Genomic DNA, 26,632 nt, shown 5'->3' with positions numbered 1-26,632 from the left:
GTAAAAAGGCTTGGGGTTGAAAGTAAACCATGTAAGTTCACGTTAACTACAGTGAACAAGTCTGGTCAAAATATAAACGGCAAAGAAGTTAAACTACAGGTAAGTGCATTAAATGGCGGTCAGGTCATTGACCTTCAAAAGGTATGGTCTGTAAAAACCCTGCCTATATCCTTGCAGTCGTTGCCAGACCAGTCTGTGACAGGTAAGTGGAAACACCTTAATGGTATCAATTTACCGAAAATCGATGTAAACAAAGTTGAGTTGCTTGTGGGAAGCGACACCCCAGACGCATTCTGGGTAGAAGAGCAGCGAAGGGGGAATAAAGGTGAGCCCTATGCAATTAGGTCAATATTAGGCTGGAGTATTATAGGACCCACATGTAATGGATCGTCAAATGATCAAGGTAGTATCAATTTTCAGTTTGCATCTAGTACGCAGTTGCAAATCGATAAGTTATGGGCAACTGATTTCCCAGATGTCAAGAGCTGTGGCACAGGGATGTCACAGGAAGACCGTCGTGCACTTTCAGTAATGAAAGGTACAGTAGTAAAAGAAAACGGTCATTACAAATTGGGACTCCCGTGGAGAAACCCAGACGTAAGTCTTCCAAATAACGTGAAGATGGCTACGGTAAGACTATCTCATTTGAAGCGAAAACTTCAAAGAGATAATAAGTTATTTTGATATGTATAAAAGAAACGGTGAATGGTATATTGATAAGGGTTATGCTTCCTTATTAGATACCAGAACGGGATTCGAACCCGGACGTATTTGGTATCTACCTCATCATCCAGTTGTTAACCCAAAGAAGCCGGGTAAGGTAAGAGTTGTCTTTGACTGTGCTGCTAAGTATCAAGGCACATCATTGAATGACAATCTGTTACAAGGTCCCGACCTAACTAACAGTATTACTGGCGTACTTATGCGATTCCGGCAGGCCCCAGTAGCATTGGTTGCGGACATAGAAGCCATGTTCCACCAGGTAAGAGTATGTGAGCATGATAGGGATTCTTTAAGATTCCTTTGGTGGCCTCAAGGTAACTTGAACGAGGAACCAAAGGAGTATCGTATGAACGTCCACTTGTTTGGTGCAACTTCGTCACCAAGTTGTGCGGCTTTCTGTTTAAAGCGCACGGCAAATGAAAATACTGATAAATTCAGTCAAGAAGCGGTAAGTACGGTTGAACGTAATTTCTACGTTGATGACCTTCTTAAGTCAGTATTAGACTCAAGTTCGGGAATTAGACTTGCCGCAGAAATGAAAGAACTTCTTTCTTTAGGGGGCTTCAGACTGACAAAGTGGCTCTCTAATTGTGAACATGTCATGAATTCGATCCCGGAAGCGGATCGAGCTCAGTCAAAGGAAAAAATAGACCTTGACAACGAATCGTCATGTGAGCGAACACTTGGGTTACAGTGGCATGTTAAGTATGATCATTTTGTGTTTGATGTAAATCTCCGTGACAAAGGTACGACAAGACGTAATATCTTGTCGGTTGCCAGTTCATTGTATGATCCGCTTGGGCTTGTTGCACCAGTGACGTTAACACCAAAATTGATTCTACAACGTGCTTGTAGAACAAACCTAGGCTGGGACGAACAAATTCCAGATGCGGATGCTGAAAAATGGTTGCAGTGGCTATCATGCCTACCAGCACTATCGAAGGTAAGTATAGATAGATGTATAATACCAGGTGAGCTCGACAGGTCAACCTTGAAAGCTGAACTACATATGTTTAGTGATTCATCGGAGTATGCCTATGGATCGAGCGTGTACTTAAAAGTGTATGATGCGAAGGGGCACAGTAAGTGCAGTCTAGTTATAGGTAAGTCTAGGTTAGCACCTATAAAGGCTATTTCGATACCAAGACTCGAACTTGCAGCAGCTGTAGTTGCTGTAAAACTGTATCAGATTGTCATAGAGGAGCTTGATGTCAAAATTACTGAAAGGTACTTTGGACGGACTCTATGATTGTGTTAGGTTACATAAGAAATGAAACGAAAAGGTTTAAGACTTTCGTTGCAAATAGACTATCAATAATTCATGAGGTGACGTCACCACATGACTGGAGGCATGTACCCTCAAAGAGTAACCCTGCTGACATTGCGTCAAGGGGAGTTAATCCGCAAGAAACTGAAAGGCTTGACATATAGTTGAATGGCCCCGAATTCCTTAAAAGGAATGAATCAGGGTGGCCAGCGCAGGTAAGTAATGCAACCGTAAATGAGGATGACATAGAGCTCAAACCTCAGGCTAGTGTACTTAACACTCATGGTAAGTATAATTTGAGTATGAATACGTTACTTAGTAAGTTCTCCGACTGCATAAACTTCAAAATGCAGTCGCTTGGCTACTACGTTTTAAGTGTTTCTTAATTGAGAAATACTTACCCCAAAGACGACGTCTTTACAGTAAGGTAAGTAGTAAACCCCTTAGTGTGGGGGAAATTAAAATGGCACAAACAGCCATCTTCAAATTAGTTCAAACGGAGGCGTTTGAAAATGAAATAAGTGAATTAAAGGCTCAGAGGCCAGTTCCGAGTTTGAGCCCTCTGAAAAGGCTATGTCCTATATTGAAGGATAATGTAATGCGAGTCGGCGGACGACTAGCAATGTCCGACCTACACGTAGATGCTAAGCATCAAATTATCTTGCCGAGTAGCCATCACGTGACAAGAATTCTGATACAAAACTGTCATAAACAGAATGCGCACATGGGCCCAGTACATATTCTGGCCATGTTGCGACAAAAGTATTGGATAATCCACGGTCTGCAAACAGTTAAGTCTGTTATCGGTAGGTGCATAACGTGCAAACGACAGTTACAACGACCGGAATTGCAACAGATGTGCGATCTTCCAGAAGAAAGACTCACGCCCGATAAGGCACCGTTTACGTATGTCGGTGTCGATTATTTTGGCCCGATGACTGTGAAGTCTGGAAGACGACATCTGAAAAGATACGGCTGTATATTTACGTGCTTGACCACCAGAGCAGTGCACATTGAAATTGCTCATAGCTTAGATACGGACTCTTTCATCTGTGCACTGCAAAGGTTTGTAAGTCGTAGAGGCCGTCCCGAAAAAATATTCAGTGACAATGGGAAAAATTTTGTATCAGGAGATAGAGTTTTGCGTGATAGCATTCGGCAATTTAATCAAAGTCGACTCGCAAAATTATGTCAACAGCAAGAAATGAAATGGCATTTTAATCCTCCATATGCAAGTCATATGGGCGGTATTTGGGAACGGTTAGTACGGTCCACAAAAAGGGCTATAAAATCAGTCATTGGAGAACAACTTCTCAACGATGAGGCTCTGTTAACTTTAGTTACAGAGATAGAAAAGATTCTCAATGATAGACCGATTACCCAGGTAAGTAGTGATCAAAGGGATCCAGAACCCTTATCCCCAAATAAACTTTTTGATTATGAGACCAAATGCTTCGTTCCCACCAGGTTTATTTGATAAGCGAGATGTTTATTGTAAACGCTGGTGGCGACAGGTACAGTATCTAGCGAATGTTTTCTGGAAAAGGTGGGTTCGAGAATATCTGCCGACCTTACAGGTAAGACAAAAATGGCATAACATTCAAAGGAATGTGTCCGTAAATGACCTCGTTCTCGTCTGCGACGAGCAATTATCTCGGGGCAAATGGCCATTAGGCCTCGTTCTGGAAGTAAACAAAGGTAGAGACGGACTTGTAAGGTCATGTAAGGTCAAGGTTAATGGGTCCGTGAAAGTACGGCCGATTACGATGTTATGTGTATTAGAACAGGAAACCGTTCATGCTTACTGATAACAATAGTCAGCAATGAATTAACGTTTAATGAGCGACTTTGTTTGCATCGCTATTAAGACGTTACGATATTTCAAAAAGTGTATATACATGTATGTGTAACATAATCTAGATTGGTGAAAAATTCTAGAACTTGTGAATGTTTTGATTATTACAAAACGAGTATTAAATTCTTCGTCTTCCCTTAATATATAAGAATGAACTTATGTAAAAAGTTCATTGAGGGCCGGTGTTCCAGACTCCGAATGTTGGTGCTGGTTTTAATTATCAGAGACGGTTTAATATGTTTAGATAATTGTTTTGATTTCAATAAATCATGCCAACTGTCCAGCGCAGTGTTATTTTAGTGCGCTCTGGTCCCTGCCAAGACTAAGCGTTCCATAGTAATTAATGATCCCCATATTTAGAAAATGAAATTTTACTTTTATTTTCTTAGAGGGCGCTTCCTGCATTTTGGTTGGTCAAAACTGTCCCTAGAAATAATAATTATATGCAAATGCAAGATTTGCCGCCTTTCCAAGGCGCAGTTGAAAATAAGATTTCGGAATGTGAAGTACGAATCTTGTGAATTTCTATTTATTAAGTTTCGGGCACAGATACCATTGTTCAGTAAGTTTATTTTTGTTTTATTTGCCTTCGTTCGGGAAAATTATTGTTTACATAATTTTTGTTCTAAAAAATTACATTTATTATTGTTAAGGTAAATACATTAACAATTTTATGTTAAGATAGATAAAACTGTATCCTAGTTAAAGTTTTGATGTAAAAGTAAATAATCTGTAATTCTATCAATTAATAAATTTATTAACATAACTAGCAGCAGGATTCCCACAGTATTTGTTAAGGATGAATTATATAATTATGTGACTTGTTTATTTGTAAGTATGTATGCATTCTTTGTATGTTGTTTTAATTGTTATTAATGGAAGTATAACTGTTTAACTTTCAGATAACCGCTATATACGCTGTATACGCTATATACGTTATATACGCTATATACGCTATATACGCTATATACGTTAGATACACTATATACTCCTTAGGGACTATGTGTTGTTTCTGGAATAAAAGTGGAAAATTATAGCGCGTGAATTGCATCTTTTTGTTGCCCAAACTTAGTGAAAGCTGCCCATTACGACTGTGTCGTAGTGTCTTTGTAATTTGGTGAACAGTTGAAGTGAACACCCGTATTAACGTGTTCTCTCTCAGCCACCCACGTAAATCTACACTGTGTTCTTACAGTTATTGAACAGTATAGTTCCTACAGTTATTGAACACCGTGTTATCCTACAGTCCACATTAGGTAAAAGACCCCTATTGATTTTTGGGTCACAAGGTCAAGGTCATTATTACTTTAAAAATGAAAACAGTTTCTGGAGTATAACTTAAGGTCCATGTGGCCCACAGTATTCAAATTTCACAGGATGATTGTCCATATTGGGTAGAAGACCCCTATTGATTTTAAGGTCACAAGGTCAAAGGTCAAGGTCACTATTACCTTAAAACTGTAAACAGTTTCCTAGGGTATAACTTAAGATCTATTTGCCCCACAATATTCATACTTCATAGGATGATTGTCCATACTGGGTAGAAGACCCCTATTGATTTTGGGGTCACAATGTCAAAGGTCAAGGTCACTATGACTTTAAAACTGAAAACAGTTTCAAGAACATAACTTAATTTCTATTTGGCCCATAGTGTTGAAACTTCATAGGATGATTGTCCATATTGGGTAGAACACCCCTATCCATTTTGGGGTCACACGGTCAAATTTCAAGGTAGCTATTATCTCAAAACTAAAAACAGTTTCCAGGGCATAACTGAAGTTCCATTTGGCCCACAATATTCAAACTTTATAGGAGGATTGCTATTTGAAGGAGGTAATACTTTATTGAATTTTTATGTAATGTCTTACAAATGCTTCATCCTTAGTAAAGAAAAAAAACACTTTCGGGCATATTATGCTCCGCCTAGCGGTGCTCTTGTTTGTTATTGGAAGAAATATAGAATAATATAAACAAGATATAGAATATAATTATCAAATACCACCCCTAAATATTATTATACGAACTTGTCCAACCTTCAATCTTGACAAAACCATTCATAATTTTCAGGGGGAAAATTTCAAAATACTGGTATTCACAGACTAAATTTGTAAATATTGCAGAGTGCAGACCATTATCTTCAGGTCTGCACTTAAATTGTGATTGATGAGGTAGTCACCACGAGCACGGTCTAAAGTTTAAACAGAATAAATGAGCCGCGTCATGACAAAACCAACATAGTGCGTTTGCGACCAGCATGGATCCAGACCAGCCTGCGCGTCCGCGCAGTCTGATCAGGATCCATGCTGTTCGCTTACAGACCCTATAACAAGTAGAGAAACTGATAGCGAACAGCATGGATCCTGATCAGACTGTGCGGATGCGCAGGCTGGTCTGGATCCATGCTGGTCACAAACCCATTATGTTGGTTTTGTCATGACACGGCTCAAATGCACATATTGATAGACATAGGGAAATTGAAATGTCATCTATCATATTGGAGATTTCAAGTGGTTGTCAAATAAATCCTGTACAAAATTTGAAGAAATATTTATTCAAGATTACAATGCTATGCTATATTATATATTCATATCATATAGCAATGTCAATAAACATATATAGTATAACTTATGACTGTAGTTTTCAGATTTTACTCTGAACTTTTAAATGTTGATTTTGTGTCTTTAAGGAACTCCTGTATGTTTTGGTTGAGATATAAAAGACATTAGATACTTATAAATGAAATATAATGGGAAATATTGATGAAATGAATTACGTATTTTCATTTTCCGTATTCTTACTATAAATTTTTATTTTTCACTGCAGTGAAACATATTATTCTGTATTTTCACTAGTGTCTTGTTGGATTACTTTCTGCTATATTCAGCCTATATACAAAATTTAAGGTAAAATCTTTCAAATTCTTATGTCAAAAAAGGGAAAAATATATATCATAAACAGAAAATTCAAGTTTTTTTTCTACAAATACAGGATTTATTTTCATTTTGAGGTATGAAAATTATCATATTTCACTTTTGGCTACTGCCATTTTCACTCATGAAATATTTACTTTCATACCACTACTCTATGAAAATAAATACTGTTTTTATAGAAAAAACTAAAATATCTTCTATGTATTATTTGTATGTAAGTAATATACCTGCAGGCAACTTAGAATTTTGCCAAGTTTAACAATCCGTCTGTATGATCTAACATTGGATTAGCTTCCTATAGGCAGTGTATATGCACATTATGCACTTCTTATTGTATCTTTGGTGGAACAAGATCGTTTCTTGGTTTATACAGAGTTTATTTTAGTTCAATTGTGTAGGAAGCCAGAAGCTTAAAGACACATTTTCGAATCTGTTCCTGGGACCAACCAGTACTGAGCAATAAGTGTAAAGTTTTTTGCTTAACGAAACAACGACTTGCCTCTGACACACTGAATTTCATATAAATGTATTTGTAAATTTGCTTGGCATTACAGATTTGACACTTCCATTTGAATTTTAGATTTTAGAAAGTTATAGATAACAATAAGTGCAGTGTTGGTGGTGGTGTTGGTAGTTTACACTGTGGATCAGGACAGTAAGCCCAGTTTGGCCACAACATCGGTCCTGGGCAGGCTGTCAGGCAGTTTACCAGTACCAGTTGCCTTTACTTTAGCAAGGAAATGAAACTTCTGTACATAGCAAAGCAGTGGTACAGTGCGAATAACCATAGAAAAGATTTCATGATCAATCACAACGAAAGTGACCTGCGCCGTCCGGGAATCAAACCTGGGTTGCCTGATTCACAGTCCAACGCTCTACCTATTGAGCTAACCTGACAGCTCCTGTTTCTCTCTGATCTAAAGCTGTCTTTATACTGTGACCTCACCTTCCAAATCTGACAATGATAATAATTTGAATTGTTCCTGCAATTCCTCACTATATACAAACCTGTATGATTTTAAAACCAGCTGACATAAAACAGGTTTTAAATTCTAAATGAGAATTTCATCATTCCGACACCTTTTCATTGAGACGATTAACATCATTAAAAAAAAAGTAAAGGAAATACTTACTTCTCCCCAGAGACTGAGATAATGTTTTCTCCCAGACATAATTTCCAATGGTGATTTATAGAGTTGAAGATGTTTAACATAGTTGAACCTGTGATTGAATCCAGACAGGTTTTTGTAGACTATACAGCAATAAAGAATCTGTGAAAATCTTCCAGCTGAAATAAATGAATGTGCATAATTATTGAAAGGAATGAAGCTACTCTATGATATGTTGATATCTAATTAAGGCCATGTTTTTTATTCAGTCATGTTTCTTGTACTGCCATTATTATAATTGAGTGCACTAAGAAAACTTTACTTTTTGAAATGTGACACAATGTATAAATGGACATAAACTTATAATATGTGTTACAAATGCTTTATAAATTTGGTTGTAACATAACATTTATCTTTATTATTACATGTACAATGTATACCGAGCACCAATTAATTTTAGCCATGTCCAAACTCACCCCCTCCCTCCTCCCTGTCCGCTTTAGGGCAGTGTAAAGTATGAGCCTAACCAACTGATTGTACTTGAACAACCTAGCCAAAATTGCTGGAGTTTTGAAAAGGTGCAAAAGATCAATACATCTCACATTGCCATGGCATTCGGCTGTCCGGAAATGGTGGGCCTTCCCAGAAGTTTAAGTCCCATGCAGATATGACAATGATTGTTTAAAGAAAAAAATGGGAAAAGACTTTGAATCAATGATTTTGATTATTGTTTATTAAGTATTCTTTTAAATTTGTATATTTCAGGTCGACAAAGAAACTTTGGTGATATTCGATACACAGGAAATACTGATCCATCAAGTTATACACCCACTTATAGTGACCATACCCCTCACTACAGATCTAGTCATGGATTCTCAGGTAAGGAAACGGATTAAATAAAAAATCTAAATCAATGAATTTAACCTTTCATGTGCTAGAACCGAAGCATTATGCTTTTGCCACCAGTATAGAGCCAGGCCTGCCTGCACTTTCGTGCAGTCTGACCAGGCTCTATACTGTTGGCAGACAAACTTTAAATATTCAAATTGATTTACCTAAAATTGATAATGGACAGTGCCAAAAATTGAAGTCGGACAAGTCTATTTAAAATATTCAGCATGTTTAGGGTTAAGATGGTTCACAGGGCGTTCAATGTGACTCGGTAGCTGGGCCACATACCAGTTCAGTGTACTGTTATTTTTGGTTAAATTGTTAAAGGTTGGTAGTTCTACCCCAGGTTTTAGGCTCGTAGTTCATTATGAAGTTAAAGCTGGAAAGCACCTCATGTCTTTAACACAATGTATATATGCATATAACATATTAAATGAAACTGAACCAAACAAAAATTGTTCGTAGTTGTGAATCTAAAGAAGATCCTACTCTCAATATTGCTGAAATGAATGCAATTGGATATAAAACATACTGATGAAGTAAACAACAATAAGTGACTGTTACCTTGAATCAAGGTTCTGCAGATAGATAGATTCCTGATGGAATATTAAGGTTAGAAAAACTGATCATATGAAGGGTGATCATAAAATTTCCATAATGAAGGATTAGAACATAATTATGGAACATTTAAAATGAAAGAACATTAAATGATATTATACAAGTGTTACAAGTAAAACTGCCATACTTGTGTTGATAAATTCTTTCATGGAGCAATATGGAATTTTAGTTAAAGAACTGTGATGGAACATGAAACAAATGTGTGTTTAAAAAGATCATATTAGATGGATTCATTAATGGAATATTTCATAAAGGAGTGGAGAAGAAATTCAAGAATACATCAAGACAATGAAACTATTCTTAGACATGACTGAAGATTCAACTGTATAGAGAGGATCAGTACATTACCAAATAAGTTGATGAATTGGAATTGTTCATTCAGATGACACCAGTCAGTTATATCTACATTTAACCCTAACCAGGGGGAATAGCTTGAGACTTCAAGACATTTTGGATTTTTTAATCTCTGTTAATCTTTGTTCCTCATGGCAGTATCACTATAAAACACAGCAAGTTGAACGTTATTTCTGCCCAAATTTGGCATGAAAAAAACAACAACAACAACGAATAACAACAAAACTTGTGTGATTCCCCCATTATACCAAGGGTAATTGATCCCCCACTATACCAAGGGTAATTGTTCCCCCACTAAACCAAGGGTAATTGATCTCCCACTATACCAAGGGTAGGGGGAAGTGTTATAGAATTAACTGGTCCATGATTTGTTCAAGAAGCACCTTTTAGTTTCGAAAGTTATTAACTACATAATTGTTTTATCATTAAAGTTCTGCTGGCATGAACTATTAGACTCTTGTTTTGTTAAGTTGAGAGCATTGCCTTGGAATTGTTATGTTTACCAAAAATATATTTATATGATGATCTTTAGAATATTGTAAGATAAAGGCTTTCAGCCATTATATACAATGAACAACTGTAAGTAATGACCCAGATAGAACTTCAATTTTTCCTCAGAACAGTGTTGTTCTTAATAAAGATGAATAGACTTATTATGCTTCTAGATCTTTATCATATACAATGTACAATCATTGTATTATCACTTAATTGTCCCCCGCCTTTTCGAAGAAAAAAGGGGGATATAGAAATAGGCTCCTTCCGTCTGTCCGTCCGTCTGTCCGTCCGTCTGTCTGTCTGTCCGTCCGTCACACTTTCGTGTCCGGTCCATAACTTTGTCATAAATGAAAGGAATTTGAAATAACTTGGCACAAATGTTTATTATAATAAGACGATGTGTCATGCGCAACAACCAGACCCCTACCTCCAGGGTCAAGGTCACACTTGCTCATTCAAGGTCAACATTGCCTATTTGAGGGTATATGTCGTGTCCGGTCCATAACTTTCTTATCTATGAAGGGATTTTGTAAATACTTGCCATAATTGTTCACAATAATCAGATGATGTGTCATGCGCAAAAACCAGTCACCTACCTTCAAGGTCAAGGTCACACTTGGAGGTCAAATATTAACATAGTCTGTTACAGGGTATATTTCGTGTCCGGTCCATAACTTTGTCATTTATCAAAGGAATTTAAAATTACTTGGCACAAATGTTTGTTATAATAAGAGGATGTGTCATGCGCAACAACCAGACCCGTACCTTCAGGGTCAAGGTCGTACTTGCTCATTCAAGGTTAACATTGTCTATTTGAGGGTAAATGTCGTGTCCAGTCCATAACTTTCTTATCTATGAAGGACTTTTGTAAATAATTGCTATAATTGTTCAAAATAATCAGACGATGTGTCATGCGCAAAAACCAGTCACCTACCTTCAAGGTCAAGGTCACACTTGGAGGTCTAATATTAACATAGTCTGTTACAGGGTATATTTCGTGTCCGGTCCATAACTTTGTCATTTATCAAAGGAATTTGAGATAACTTGGCACAAATGTTTGTTATAATAAGACAATGTGTCATGCGCAACAACCAGACCCGTACCTTCAGGGTCAAGGTCGTACTTGCTCATTCAAGGTCAACATTGTCTATTTGAGGGTATATGTCGTGTCCAGTCCATAACTTTCTTATCTATGAAGGACTTTTGTAAATACTTGCTATAATTGTTCACAATAATCAGATGATGTGTCATGCGCAAAAACCGGTCACCTACCTCCAAGGTCAAGGTCACACTTGGAGGTCAAATACTTACATAGTCTGTTACAGGGTATATTTTGTGTCAGGTCTATAACTTTTTCATAGATCAAAGGATTTTGAAAATACTTCGCACAAATAGTCACTATAATAAGAGGATGTGTCATGCGCAACACCTGCATCCCTACCTTCAAGGTCAAGGTCACACTTAGAGGTCAAAAATTAACATAGTCTGTTATAGGATATATTTTGTGTCGAATCTAGAACTTCTTCATAGTTCAAGGGATTTTGGAATAACTTGGCACAAATAGTCACAATAATAAGCCGATATGTCAGGTACAACACCTGCACCCCTACCTCTTAAGGTCAAGGTCACACTTAGAGGTCAAAGGTAAACAGCGTCTGTTATTTGGTATATTTTTTGTCCCGTCCATATAATTACTTCTTCATAGATTAAGGGATTTTGAAAATACTTTGCACAAATAGTCACAATGATTAGATGATATGTCATGCGTAACATCTGTGTCCCTACCTCCAAGGTCAAGGTCACACTTAGAGGTCAAAGATTTACATAGTCTGTTATATGGTATATTTTGTGTCCAATCTATAACTTCTTCATAGTTCAAGGGATTTTGAAAATACTTGGCACAAATAGTCTCAATAATAAGACATTATGTCATGCACAACACCTGCTCTCCTACCTCCAAGGTCAAGGTCACACTTATAAATTTTTAAATTCCATGTTTCATTTTATTTCTTTAACAAATTTATTGTTACATTTGCAGATCTAGCATTAATCATAATTTTTGACTGAATGTCCTGAGATCCATACCTCAATCTTTTGAAATAGCACAATTTTATGCTTCATAGAAAACTCCCGAGGCGGGGGACGTTGGTAACTCTGTTACAAATTCTTGTATTTGAATGTAATGTCTTGTATAATGGTACCTGATATCAGTTCTGTAAAGTCTATTTTCAATTATAAGACGCATTTTTATAACTCAAATTTAAAGTATAGAGTAGGGAGTGCGTCTTATAATTGAATACTACATACAAATACATTATTCTAATACAGTAACGTTACAAAATATTAATATAGTGCCCCTTGTAGCTGAGGGGTTGTCTTCAATGGTTGAGGCAAAAGAAATTTGCAGCCACCTTTCAACCCTGCATGATTGTAAGAGGCAACTTAATGGGTTGGGATAACTGGAGTCTATGAAACTCATACATGTAGCTCCATCAGGTGAGGTGGCTTTGACCCCTTTGTATCACCAAAGTGAGCCAAAATCATCTTTCTTGTTTTGCCGTCTTGACTTTCACTGGTGCTCTGTAAAATCAGTCAAACAAGTGAATAAATAAACAGACTAGTGTGGTGGTGTTGAGTCTTAATGTATTGATATGTAATTAAAATTACCTGGAACTCATCTCTGCAAAACATACTTTCTCCCATTGAGTGATCCCACTCATTAAAAGCTCAATGTTTATAGTTTGTTATTTCCACTATATGTTTAATAAGCCTCTCAACTACCTTGATGAACTCTGCAGCCATATGGAACAGATCTTGCTGATAAACAAGTATTTTGTATCTATCATCCTTGTAACATTGGAAAAATTGATAATGAAAAACAAAAAGATGTCTTTGATTTATTATGAAAATATATTTTAGGAATTCTTGGCATGTTTGATTGTGAAAAGATAGATCATACTGTAAAGTCATCAGTGAATTAGAGAATAATGTTCTCCATATTGGACCAGCTACTGTTCATGCATAATTGTTTGAAAGGATAAATTGTCTGGTTGTAGAAGAATGTGTGGGTGGTTGTAAAATTATTAAGCAACCTGCTTTCCTCATTTCTATGCACATCTTTGCATGCAGCAGAAAAACAGCAAATAGCTCAAATGTCTCTACACCTTTTGCTAAAGTTATATTTCTGAACATATTATTCTTAAGAAATGACATTTGTTTTGTTAGGAAGGGTGTAATGAAAAAAATATGGAATATTTTAAGTCCCCATTCACTGACCCTTGTTAGGTATGCATGTTATCTGATTATACTCCTGTTTCTTTGATTATACCTCTATGGATATTATTTGTTTGTTTTGTTGGATTTTCAGTCACACCAACACTGTTACAGACATTCAGTCAACAGTGTATTAAGAGACGGCGCAAGGGAAACACCAAAAATGGTCGCTTAATGAAACGGTCTCTTAAGACAAAGCATGATAAAAAAAATAAAAATTAAATTAAAGTGGTCGCATAAGACAAAAGTCGCTTAATACACGTACGTGTTTGCATGGGCAAGTTAGACTGTATGTCGACTTTCCTTCTTCACTGGTATAGGAAGACCACCTGTGTCCCTTCATGCTCTGGCAGGAGTGGGCACCTGAGGAGAACCTCGGATCTTTCGTAAGCTAAAAAAAATCTATATCTCTCAATTTTTATGCTCCCACAGAGTGGGAGCATATAGCATTGCACCTGTCCGTCCGTCTGTCCGTCCGTCTGTCCGTACGTCCCGAAATCTTGTGAACGCAACTCCTCTTAAACCGGATGGCAGATTTTGCTTAAACTTACAGGGATGAACAACCTTAATGTGTAGATGGTAGTAAAGGAAGGAATTTTCGCTGCGACCAAATTTTTAACAGAATTATGGCCCTTTGTTGATTTTTTCACTAGATACTATGTAGAAATTTTGTGAACGCAACTGACCTCTTAAACCGCATGGCAGATTTTGCTTAAACTTACAGGGATGAACAACCTTAATGTGTAGATGGCAGTAAAGGAAGGAATTTTTGCTGCGACCAAATTAACAGAATTATGGCCCTTTGTTGATTTTTTCACTATATACTATGTAGAAATTTTGTGAACGCAACTCCTCTTAAACCGCATGGCAGATTTTGCTTAAACTTACAGGGATGAACAACCTTAAGGTGAAGATGGCAGTAAAGGAAGGAATTTTGCTGCGACCAAATTTTACAGAATTATGGCCCTTTGTTGATTTTTTTACTATATACTATGTAGAAATTTTGTGAATGCAACTCCTCTTAAACAGGATGGCAGATTTTGCTTAAACTTCCAAGGATGAACAACCTTTATGTGTAGATGGCAGTTAAGGAAGGAATTTTTGCTGCATACAATTTAACAGAATTATGGCCCTTTGTTGATTTTTTCATTATATACTATGTAGAAATTTTGTGAACGCAACTCCTCTTAAACCGCATGGCAGATTTTGCTTAAACTTCCAGGGATTAACAACCTTAATGTGTAGATGGTAGTAAAGGTAGGAATTTTTGATGCGACCAAATTTAAAGAATTATGGCCCTTTGTTGATTTTTAGTTTTCAACTTGTGGCACATGTAGTCCAAAAAATATTTGACCTAGAGTCATAAGATTGACAGAACAGTGGCGTATGGGGGCATCCGTGTCCTTTGGACACAGTTCTAGTTACCCACTACATTGATGGGCTATAGTAAGAATGATTTAGATGCCAGTAGGCACTGGGAACAATACAGTAGGAATAGTTTAAGTCGCAGTATGTGCTGGGAACACTATAGTAAGAATTATTTTAGGGCCAGTATGTTCTGGGAACACTATAGTAAGAATGGTTTAAGTGCCAGTATGTGCTGGGAACACTATAGTATGATTTATTTAAGTGTCAGTATGTGCTGGGAACACTATAGTAAGATTTATTTAAGTGTCAGTATGTGCTGGGAACACTATAGTAAGAATGGTTAAAGTGCCAGTATGTGCTGGGAACACTATAGTAAGATTTTATTTAAGTGCCAGTATGTGCTGGGAACACTATAGTAAGAATGATTTAAGTGCCAGTATGTGCTGGGAACACTAATAGTAAAGATTTATTTAAGTGTCAGTATGTGCTTGGAACACTATAGTAAGAATGGTTTAAGTGCCAGTATGTGCTGGGAACACTATAGTAAGATTTATTTAAGTGCCAGTATGTGCTGGGAACACTATGGTAAGATTTATAACTATAGTAAGAATGGTTTAAGTGCCAGTATGTGCTGGGAAACACTATAGTAAGATTTATTTAAGTGCCAGTATGTGCTGGGAACACTATGGTAAGAATGATTTAAGTGCCAGTATGTGCTGGGAACACTATAGTAAGAAGGATTTATGTGCCAGTATGTGCTGGGAAAACTATAGTTAGAATGATTTAAGTGCCAGTATGTGCTGGGAAAACTATAGTAAGAATGATTTAAGTGCCAGTATGTGCTGGGAACACTATAGTAAGAATGGTTTAAGTGCCAGTATGTGCTGGGAACACCACAGTAAGAATGGTTTAAGTGACAGTATGTGCTTGGAACACATAGTAAAAATGATTTAAGTGACAGTATGTGCTGGGAACACTAAAGTAAAACTTATTTAAGTGACAGTATGTGCTGGGAACACTATAGTAAAAATGGTTTAAGTGACAGTATGTGCTGGAAACACTATTGTAAAAATGGTTTAAGTGACAGTATAATATATGCTGAATGATTTATATTCTAAAATATGAAAGGAACACATAGTAAAAGGTGTCAGTTCTTACTCTTAAATTACAAGTAAAAACCAGGTGTTAAGCTTGAAAACATACAATAATGAACACAACTGTAATGAAGATTTTTCACTGCTGATAATGGAACTGAAAATACCTCTAGAAAATGTTATTTATGACTTTTGTATACCAATGATAGAGTACAGAAATAAAAAGTAGTTTCTTTGTGGCTCTTTTGAACCTCTTGTAAAATTCTAAGAGTAAAATATGTAATAAAAAGCCATAATGTAAGCTCTCATTGCAGGTAGTGATGAAACATTTATAGATTTGATAAGATCACTTGCATCTGGTGCTTAGTTATCTTTTGAACAGATATTTACTGGTATACCAATATACAGTATACACAGTAGGCAAAGGGAACACATTTGCAGAAATAGGTTTTGACTTTCTCTAAACTATTATTGATATACATTTTGTATGAGAAATGCTATAGATATGCCTGTTAAAGATTACCTAATGAACTCAACTGACTGAAAAACACCAAGGTTTGAATAATTTGTTATTGCTGTTTTCCATGATATTTCTTCTGGAATTTAGAGTTTCATACACATGGTGTGATTTTAATCTATGTTATAAAACTGCTGGCCATTAAGGTAAGTGAAAATAGCCTCTAGTTTGATGGAATAAGTCAGGAATGTATACAATTTATTGATGGTTAATCCAGGTGAGTGAAAACACACTGATATGAGTGGAATTATAAGATATTTGGAGAAAAATACAGAACCCAGCTATTATATAAGGATATTCATATTTGAAAAAACTATTGAGCAACACTTTTTCTATAGAATACTGTTGAAAAAAATACAAAGGAATTATAAAGTTCTGTGTACTTGGAATAAAATATGTTTTGGTAAAATAGCAGAACATTAAGAATAATAAAAGAAATATTTTATAGATTTGTGAAAGTATTCTAGTAAAGTATTTGTGAAAGTACACCAGTAAAAGATTTGTGAAAAAAATCTTGTAAAGATTTGTGAAAGTGTACAAGTGAAGGATTTGTGAAAGTACACCAGTAAAGGATTTGTGAAAAAACTCTTGTAAAGATTTGTGAAAGTATTCTAGTAAAGAATTTGTGAAAGTACACCAGTAAAGGATTTGTGAAAAAATCTTGTAAAGATTTGTGAAAGTGTACTAGTAAAGGATTTGTGAAAGTGCATTAATATAGGATTTGTGGATGTGCCCTAATAAAGGATAATTATGTGAAAGTACTCTAGTAAAGATTTTGTGAAAGTACCATAGTATAGATTTGTGAAAGTTCACTAGTAATAGATTTTTGAAAGTTCACTTGTACAGGATTTGTGAAAGTGCTCTAGTAAAGGATTTGTGAAAGTACATTGATATAGGATTTGTGAAAGTGCATTGATAATGGATTTGTGAAAGTGCATTGATAACTGATTTATGAAAGTACATTAATAATGGTAATGTGAAAGTACACTAGTAAAGGATTTGTGAACATTCACTAGAAAGGGATTTGTGACCTAATTAACTTAAAAGGGTTTGTGAAAGTTCATTATACACTTATAAAGGATTTGTTAAAGTACATTAGTAAAGGATTTGTGAAAGTAAACAAATAAGAATTTGTGAAAGGATTTTTAAAGAACAGTAGTAAAAGTTTTGTGAAAATACAGTAAATTTGGATTTGTAAAATTACCAGAAGTAAATGATTTATGAAAGTACCATTTTAAGGTATACAGTTTGTAAGAGTACCAAAGGTGTTAAGATGTATTAAAAATTTTATGCAGTAAAAACAATTTTTGATAAAAAAAGGGTAAACAATGTAACTTCTTGTTCAAAACATATGGAATCATCCGAATGTACTATGTTTCAAACTTAAAGAAAGGCGGAATGTTGTTATCAGGAATTTCAAGAAAGTTAAAGTTTAAATTCTCTAAAAAATGATACATATTAAAAGTAAAACTTTCCTTTCTAATTGGTAGTAATAAGTGAAAACATTTAGTTTGGTAAAAAATTGGGGGAAAAAAAACATATCTGTTTAATGATTATATTATTTGCAGAAGTATACTTTTTATGTCATCTTTTTCAGACTTTCCAAGAGAATCTTACGTCTCATCGCCAACTTTAAGTAGCAGAGGTATATTCTCCGATGGTGATAGTATGTCCAAGTATACACGAGGATATGACATAAGTAACAGAAATACCTCTGACTACACGGCCACCAAATCGTACGACTCACCAAGGTACGTGCACAATAAACTATGACATAGAGGATATTGAATGAGTGTTACTGTGTAGGTTCATTTCTGAATAAATTGAACGAGTTGAATAAAATTGTAAAAATACGAGCCTTTCAGGTGATCAAAATATTGTTTTACTCAACAAGTTCAATAAATTCAGTAATGCAAACCAACATATATATAATATTCTATTTATCACATAAAAAAAAAAAAGACTGTCTAAAGTAAAGAAGAATCATACTTCATTGACGTGCCTATAGTGAAACGATAACATTTTTGAGCGTCTTTACACTATGTATGGCTCAAACGACGTCATGTCAAAATATATGCATGGCGGTGCAATACCGTTTTATAGTTGCAAAATCGACATGGGAATGTGATAAATATTTATATTGAACTTCCCTGTTTGCATAATTTGTTACCTGAACAGTGTGTGATTAGCCTTAATCACCAGTATAGAGCCAGGCCAGCTTGCACATCCATGCAGACCTGTGGTCTTTCTCATTTGATTCCAAAGAGGCCTGAACCTCTTGATTTTGGAAAAAAATTATTGCTAAAATTTTTAATTTGAGAAGTAATGAAGGTGGTGTAGGTTAAGAATTTTAGGAAAACTGCATCAGATTTTACAGAAAATTTTGATAGGGAAGAAGCCTTTTTTAGGTATCTGCTAAATAAGGTGAAAAATCTCTGTAGACTGACCATGCCATATTCTGTTGGTAGCTCAATTTTAGTATTTGATAAGGAAATCCCTTAATCTTTAAATGAACTGTTTCAAATCTTAAACTGGGAAAATCTATTACACAAATTCAGCAGGTTTAAGTGTTAAACTCTTTTTATGTAATAGAAAGAGCATCAAAACAAGAGACGAGGGTGCATAGCCCCCCCCCCCCCTCACCCCAAAAATTTAACCAATGGACGAGCATCTGAATATATTTCTATCGCTTTCCCTTTCTCTGTCGTCACAATAAGTAAACCCCAGCAAAAATGAGCCAATCAATGGGCATGCTGTGGAGTGCAGGTAACTAATACCTGCACTCCAATTAACACACTGTGTATTATAGGTATATGATTTAACTGTGACACATTTTCAACAGACAGGTCCCCAAACTATGATACAACTTAGCTTTAGAGAATGAACATCAATAAATAATTATGTAACTATGTTCACAAAAGATATCTAGTTCAGACTAGTTGTAAAAACAGTTTCTTCTCTTTACTTTGTATGCTTCATTATTGTTATCTAATTAAATAAAGATTTTGACAGTTATTGATTGTTATAGATAGATGTTACAACTGTTTTCAAATAAATTGTTTCAAATTTTCAGATTTTATGATCGAGGTAAATTTGGTACAGACAGACCTGGTAGTGAGGCTGTATCTCCTCCATTTGAATTTGGTGTCAGTTACAAAAGTCCCAGAACCCATGACACGAGCACAAAAAGTCATGACATCACAACAAGAACTTATGACAGGAACACAATAATTGATGATGTCACCACCAGGAGATCACCTGCTAGAATCACAAGGTAACTGGTTTGTTCTTTGTATCTTGGCTTGTATCACAAGGGCCTGTATAGCTTAGTGGATGAAGATTGACAGTATTTGTCACCTTTATGACTTTACAGTTACACCACCCCCCCCCCCCTCATACCCTCTTCCAACTCTTCCAAACAGGTCATGCCTTTCAAATTTTGAAATTTTAGCTTGACAACCATAAGAAAAATGAAGAAAAATAAAAAAAAAACTATTAAAATATTCACTTTTCGTATATATAATTAAACCTCTTACAGCAGCATGCCTCCAGATTTCATGAAAATTATTTAAAAGTAAAATATTGTGAAAGCGAACAAAGGAAGTCATTTACACATTGTAATTGGGACTTACAACATAATTTACCAAAAGTGGTCTAAGTATGCAAAAATAGTCCTTACTAAGTTAGTCACACAGTAGAGATATGGTGATGAATACTTCTAGATCTTAGTGTATTATTGTTTTTCTCAAGTTTGATTTTCTTGAAATATTTTGGCTCATCTAAAGGCATACTGCTTTAAATCTATGATAATCAGGGAACAATTTAACAAAATACCTGAAACAACCATGATTCATACACATTAGAAATGTTACATCTGTTAAGGTATGGTCTTCAGGGACAAACAAATATTAATACATAAAGTGAACACAATATACATCTAACTGAATGTAATTACAGAACAGGATATGTCAGTGTTGCGGTGAAACCTCAAAAAGTAACTTCCTCTTTTATTATCATTCCTTGATCTTTTTTGTAATCAATAGGTAATTAATACCTTTGTTTAACTGATAGTTGTTATTTTGGAACATTCTCAAATCTCTGGGAAATATAGGAGGTGTTTAAGTATTTTGTGTTACTCAGTCTTGATGTTGTTTGACTTTGTGTTTTAGGGTAAGTGTTGGTTTCATGCACCAGACAAGATTCATTTTTATAGGCCCGTTTTTTAAACAGGTCGCATTTTAGTTTCCAGAGGCTGGTGGCATCCAATTTTTGTCAGGAACATCTCCTACATGCATGGAGAAATTTAAATGAAACTTAATAGAAATGTTCACTAGTATGAGAAGCAAGCCGTGTTGCTCACATGAAGTACATCTCTTGGTCAAAGGTCAAGGTCACACTTAGAGGTTATTGAAAATCACTTATCTGGAGCAAAACTTCTGCATCCACAAGGGGATTTCAATATAACTTGGCACAAATTTGTAAGGTCAAGGTCACTAGAGATGATAAAATATCCAGCTATTTTCCGGATATTGCTCAGAGCATATCTCCTATATGCATATCTAAAATGCCCATATCTCTGTCGAAAGCTTTTGTGACCTTGTTGCTAGATAATGATCTGTATGGTGACAAACAATTTATATCAAAATTCTTTGTTATCCACATATGTGTTCTCTTTTATTCACATATGTGTTCTTTCTTATACACATACATGTTCTGTCTTATTCACATGTTATCTTTACATGTATTCATATACACATGTGTGTTCATGTTTATTTACATATGTGTACATGGCTGAGAGGTTAAGGTTGCTGACTTGCCACTTACCACTGTTTGTTTCTGAGAATCTGTGTTACTTAAAACCCAACCTATAAAAGACTTACGTATTCTTTCTTTTTCTCTTATATGTTCTCTATGATGAGTTCTTTCTTACTCAGTTATTAAAATTTGGTCTCTCTGGACACTGCATGAACAGTAAATCAGAAAAGATTTTATTGTCCCCCTCCTTTTCGAAGAAAAAAGGGGGATATAGAAATAGGCTCCGTCCGTCTGTCTGTCTGTCCGTACGTCTGTCAGTCCTTCTGTCTGTCACACTTTCGTGTCTGGTCCATAACTTTGTCATTTTTCAAAGGAATTCGAAATAACTTGGCACAAATTTTTGTTATAATAAGACAATGTGTCATGCGCAACATGTCGTGTCCGGTCCATAACTTTCTTATCTTTGAAGGGATTTTGTAAATACTTGCCACAAGATGATGTGTGGTGGGCAAAACCAGGCACCTACCTCCAAGGTCAAGGTCCCACTTGGAAGTCAAAGATTAACATAGTCTGTTATAAGGTTTATTTTGTGTCTAGTCCATAACTTGTTCATAGATCAAAGGATTTTGAAAATACTTGGCACAAATAGTCACTATAATAAGACGATGTGTCATGCGCCACACCTGCATCCCTACCTCCAAGGTCAAGGTCACACTTAGAGGTCAAAAATTAACATAGTCTGTTATAGGGTATTTTTTGTGTCCGATCCAGAACTTCTTCATAGTTCAAGGTATTTTGAAAATACTTGGCACAAATAGTTACAATATTTAGACGATAATGTCATGCACAACACCTGCACCCCTACCTCCAATGTCAAGGTCACACTTAGCTTAACATGATAGATTTTTAATTTCCATGTTTCATTTTATTTCTTTAATAAATTTATTGTTGCAGTTGCAGATCTAGCATTGATCATAATTTTGGACTGAAAGTCCTGAGATCCATACCTCAATCTTTTGAAATAACATGGCACAGTTTTATGCTTCATATAAAAGTTCCCTGAGGCGGGGGGACGTTTGTAACTCTGTTACAAATTCTTGTTTAAATCGTTTCTGCTCTCTAATATCATTTATATGTGAGAATGTTGCTGATCTCTATTATGTGAGCATGGCCCAAAGGTTTATTAAAATATTTTGATGGTGTTGATGTAATCACCCTCCATAATAAAATAAAGGCTCTGTACTGTTGTTAGCTCACTTATTAATTACCTTAACCTTTCATTGAACTGTTTCATTTTCAAAGATGGGCAAAACCATTAAGAAATTTCAGGTTAGAGTCAAAATTAACCTTGAGTCAATTTCAATTATGAATTTTTGATTCATGATATACATGTTTATAGTTTAGATGACTGATAATATTTTCATCTGAACTTGAAGGACATAAAATAAAAAAAACCACTTCCTCCTTTATGAACAATCCCTAAATTATAGATAAGATATACTGGTGATACTGTGGTTTTATATATGAAGCATATGACATATTTCATATTGAAACGCATGATTTTAGGCCAAAGTCATATTGGCCTATCTAGTTGATGTCGAGAGTGAATGTCAAGGCACACTACTCATGCTAACATATTTAGACTTGGTTTTTTGGAGTTCCTTCCCTTGGATAAAGATAAAATATTGGTAGTGGTTATATAAATACCTATTTTTTGACAGTGATTTTTTTTCCAATTTTCAAAACTACCTGTGGCTTTCCGAAGGGGAAAATATAGCATGATAAATCATAAAAGGGGGAAAACCTGAAATCAAATTCCTACTACTGAAAATGGAATTTACCCACACATTTTATGAAAAAAATTGATATCAATTCAATATAACATGCATTGTACATAGCAGAGGCTATATAAAGGGACAGATTTCTGTCTTTTAGATGATATAAGTCAGATGCTGTTGAGTCATGTTTCTGGTAAGGAAGAGCACAAGGCATTTAAGGGGAAAATATTAGCATTTTTATGGGAAAATATATCTATTTTGGGCTAGGGGAAACAGCCATTATTCGGCTGTAAAATACAGTGAAAAAATCACTGTTTGATGAAGTCTTAAGCTGAATTTTTCAATAAGAAATGAATGCATATATTCTAATAATAACTTGTAATGGGTATAAACATTAATTTTGCAGTACATATTTAACTTATTCTTGGATGTTTGGAAATTGTTTTAGAAGAATAATTATATACTAGTCCAACTAATTGTACTACGCGACGAGATATTGTGCTATTTTGTGTCGGGGCAATATCTTGCGTAAAAGCGAGATTCTAACCAAGAACGTAAATATCGCAGAATCAGGCTTTGGCAAGTCAATATATTTTCACTAATTTATATGCATACATAAAATTTTACTAAAGTGTTGTAATATCCTTAATTACAACATACAGGATGTTTAAGCATCTTGTACATTCTGTAGTTTGAAGTCTTAAGTAATGATCATATTTTAATGACAGATTAAACTGTAACTAAAAATAAGTATTTTTGCTCCAGACACAAGGAGTAATTCAACACACAATTTGGCATATTATGTTTAATGATATAGCTTGTGTTAACACAGCATATATGTGTGTAAACCAGGTAAAAGTCTATGACATTGCTCAAGGTGTTTTATATCTTACCTATAATCAAGTTGTTTACTGGGGAAAATTGGCAGCTGCCCACTGTTACATACAAGCTACAATATTAATGGAAGTAACAGCATCAGTCTCCTTCCTTGTATTTCTTATGTATGTTTTATTATATAAATATGTAAATATATTGTATTTCTTATGTATATTTTATTACATAAACATTTATGTATATTGCACACAATTGATTGGCTATCAAATGTTGATAAATGTTCATTTAATAGATGAAGGCATACAATTCACCCCCACCCCCTCCTCCCCTTTCCCTTCTGTCTATCTGCCTGTTTGTGAGTTTGTCAACATTTTACCTACAAGACAAATTCCAGATGACAGTTTTTAAAATAATTGACCAGATTTTTATGAAACTTTACTAGAAGCATTAACATTATGTAGCTTTTAAGGAGTCTGTATTGAGTTATGTCCCTTTATGTAGTCAATTATTTAAACTGTGATGAAACAAACCAATGAACTCTGGTGTCATGTAAGGAAGCATTGTGTAAAATTTGTCACTTTGATTAGTTTGATTTTTCAATTACTTAGTATATTATCATGTGATAATGTTGATCATGGCTGATGACTGTAGTATTAAATACCCAATTTTGATGAGTTACTTCCCTTTAATTGTTTATGGTAAACTTTTCTTGGAAAGAAAATAAATATTGGTACAGATATTGGTACAGATCCAAACTGTAATAGAATTTTATCATTTTGTTTGATGATTTTTTCAGCTTCTTTAACATAGTCAAGTTCTTATTGGATGTATGTTTTTACTGAGTTATTTCCCTTTAATTGTTGTTAATTGGTATCAAAACAGAAGACCACCTATATTACTACAGGTGTTACATTTTCATCATGCTCTGAGCTTTGGCTTTCAAGGTATGTTTGATTCTAGCATTTAACACATCATTCTATGAGATATTTAGGAAACTAAGATTGTGAATGATCTATTCATTTTGTGCAAAATTCTAATTCAAGAGTTTCAGAGTGGCTGAATTTCCAGACTTTATACCAGTTGCCCCTTACTATGGTGGTTCAAATCTCACTACAAGTGGTGGCATGGCCGAGTGGTTAATTTGTCGGACTGTCAAGCAGAAGCCATTGTTTCCGTGAGCAAGAAACTATACACTCATTGCTTAGTACTGGTTGGTTCCAGGAACAGATTTGATAGTATTTAAATAAGTTTATAGCTTTGAATACAATCATACTTAAGTATATTAGTATAAACTAAATGTCCCTACTTGCTAGGACTTTGGATTATTTCATGTGAGCTATAGTAGCTTCCTTGGGTCAGTTGTTTTACTCCAATATCCTGTTGAGCCTTAGAAAAAGTATTTAGGAGCACCTTACATTTTCCTGTAGTCCCCACATGACCATAATATTTTTGATGGTACTTTAAAAACTTCAAAGTAAAAAAAAGAAAAAAAAGAGACACTATGGTTATTTCTAGAACAATGATGGTTGTGATTGTATTTGCTGTCTAAAAATAGTGCCGATGAACTGATACTTGTTTTAGTTTGTTTGTTTGGTGTCAGTTCTGTTTAATAGATTTATAGGTCTTTCACCTTTCCTGGAGAGCAATTTGGTGCTATTATTAGTGAGAAATTCTTGGAAATCATTTTGCTAATTGTTGTAATTAAGGGTTATTTCCCTGTTTGTATATTGATTTATTGTGGTTTAGTTGAAGTTTGTAAGAGTTATTTCCCTTTTGCAAAATTATATAATACTTTTAGTTGTAATAGTGGTATATTCCTTCGATTCTCCTAAATACTTTTGTTATATCTGATGCATTTTCCTAACTGTTCACTTTATTCTTTTTGTTTTTTTGCTTAAGCATATTACCCCCATTCTTTTTTTTCTGCAGATGAAAAAAAACATAACCAAAACAATTTAACACAGTTACATTCACCCTTCAACTTGTGTAGCTAATAAGCATAAATGGCGATAAATGATTCAAACATTTCACTCAGTGTTTTTTTTCAAAATGATTACATGCCGTATCATAACATCATTTTATATAGTGTATTTAAACTGTTGCTAGGAACTGATTGGCAGCTTGGTTGATAAAGATAGCTTTTCCAAGGAAACAACATGCTTTGTCAAAATGACAAGAAATGCACTAAGTTTTTTTTATTGTTTATCTGTTAAAATCTATGTAATGCCTCAAGATTGGTTTTGTAAATTGTTGTTATGGCATATAAATACTTGAAGTGTGAATTTAAGACTTGCATAATGACTTTGAGATTATATAAGTGGAAATTCTAGGAAATTCTATGATGCTGATTTCTGAGGTGTTCTGAGTTAAGTCAGTATGCATTGCATATTACTGAAAATTTGTAAAAATTGTTCTGTTTAGATAGTTAAATTTGTTGCCATAGTAATAAACATGTATTTTAATCATCAATATTCAAGTACATGTACATGTGAATCATTAAGCATTATGGTTTATTGATGGATGAAATTTTTTTTTACCCCTTGAAACATATCAAATTCATTGATTGAAATGATTAGATTATTGTCATATATAATTGACTCTAAACATGTTGGTGGACACAGATTCTACTTACTTACCTGTGACTAGTGTAGACCAAGGTCAGTCAGCACATCTGGAAATCTGATCTTAAATGTATGACACTGTTACCCTATTTAGTCAGTACATATTTTGAAGTTTTCTCTTTAAGTGCTCAGTGGATTTTCCACATTAAA

General features: G+C 34.9%; 1 protein-coding gene across 1 annotated transcript in view; it reads left to right on the top strand.

Annotated features, from left to right (window-relative positions):
- The window catches only part of LOC132751129 (uncharacterized), an 89,527-nt gene that overhangs the window by 48,058 nt on the left and 14,837 nt on the right, over positions 1-26,632 (top strand). Inside the window, exons 2-4 of the mRNA XM_060741250.1 lie at positions 8,650-8,763; positions 18,092-18,245; positions 19,568-19,768. Coding sequence (XP_060597233.1) covers positions 8,650-8,763; positions 18,092-18,245; positions 19,568-19,768 — 469 coding nt within the window. The remainder of the gene's footprint in view (positions 1-8,649; positions 8,764-18,091; positions 18,246-19,567; positions 19,769-26,632) is intronic.

This window comes from Ruditapes philippinarum, unplaced genomic scaffold (genome assembly GCF_026571515.1).
Source record: "Ruditapes philippinarum isolate M1 unplaced genomic scaffold, ASM2657151v2 ctg1509_1_1_1_1, whole genome shotgun sequence".
Lineage (NCBI taxonomy): Eukaryota > Metazoa > Mollusca > Bivalvia > Venerida > Veneridae > Ruditapes > Ruditapes philippinarum.
The sequence above is the reverse complement of the archived record's forward strand: the minus strand, read 5'-3'. Positions and strand labels throughout refer to the sequence as shown.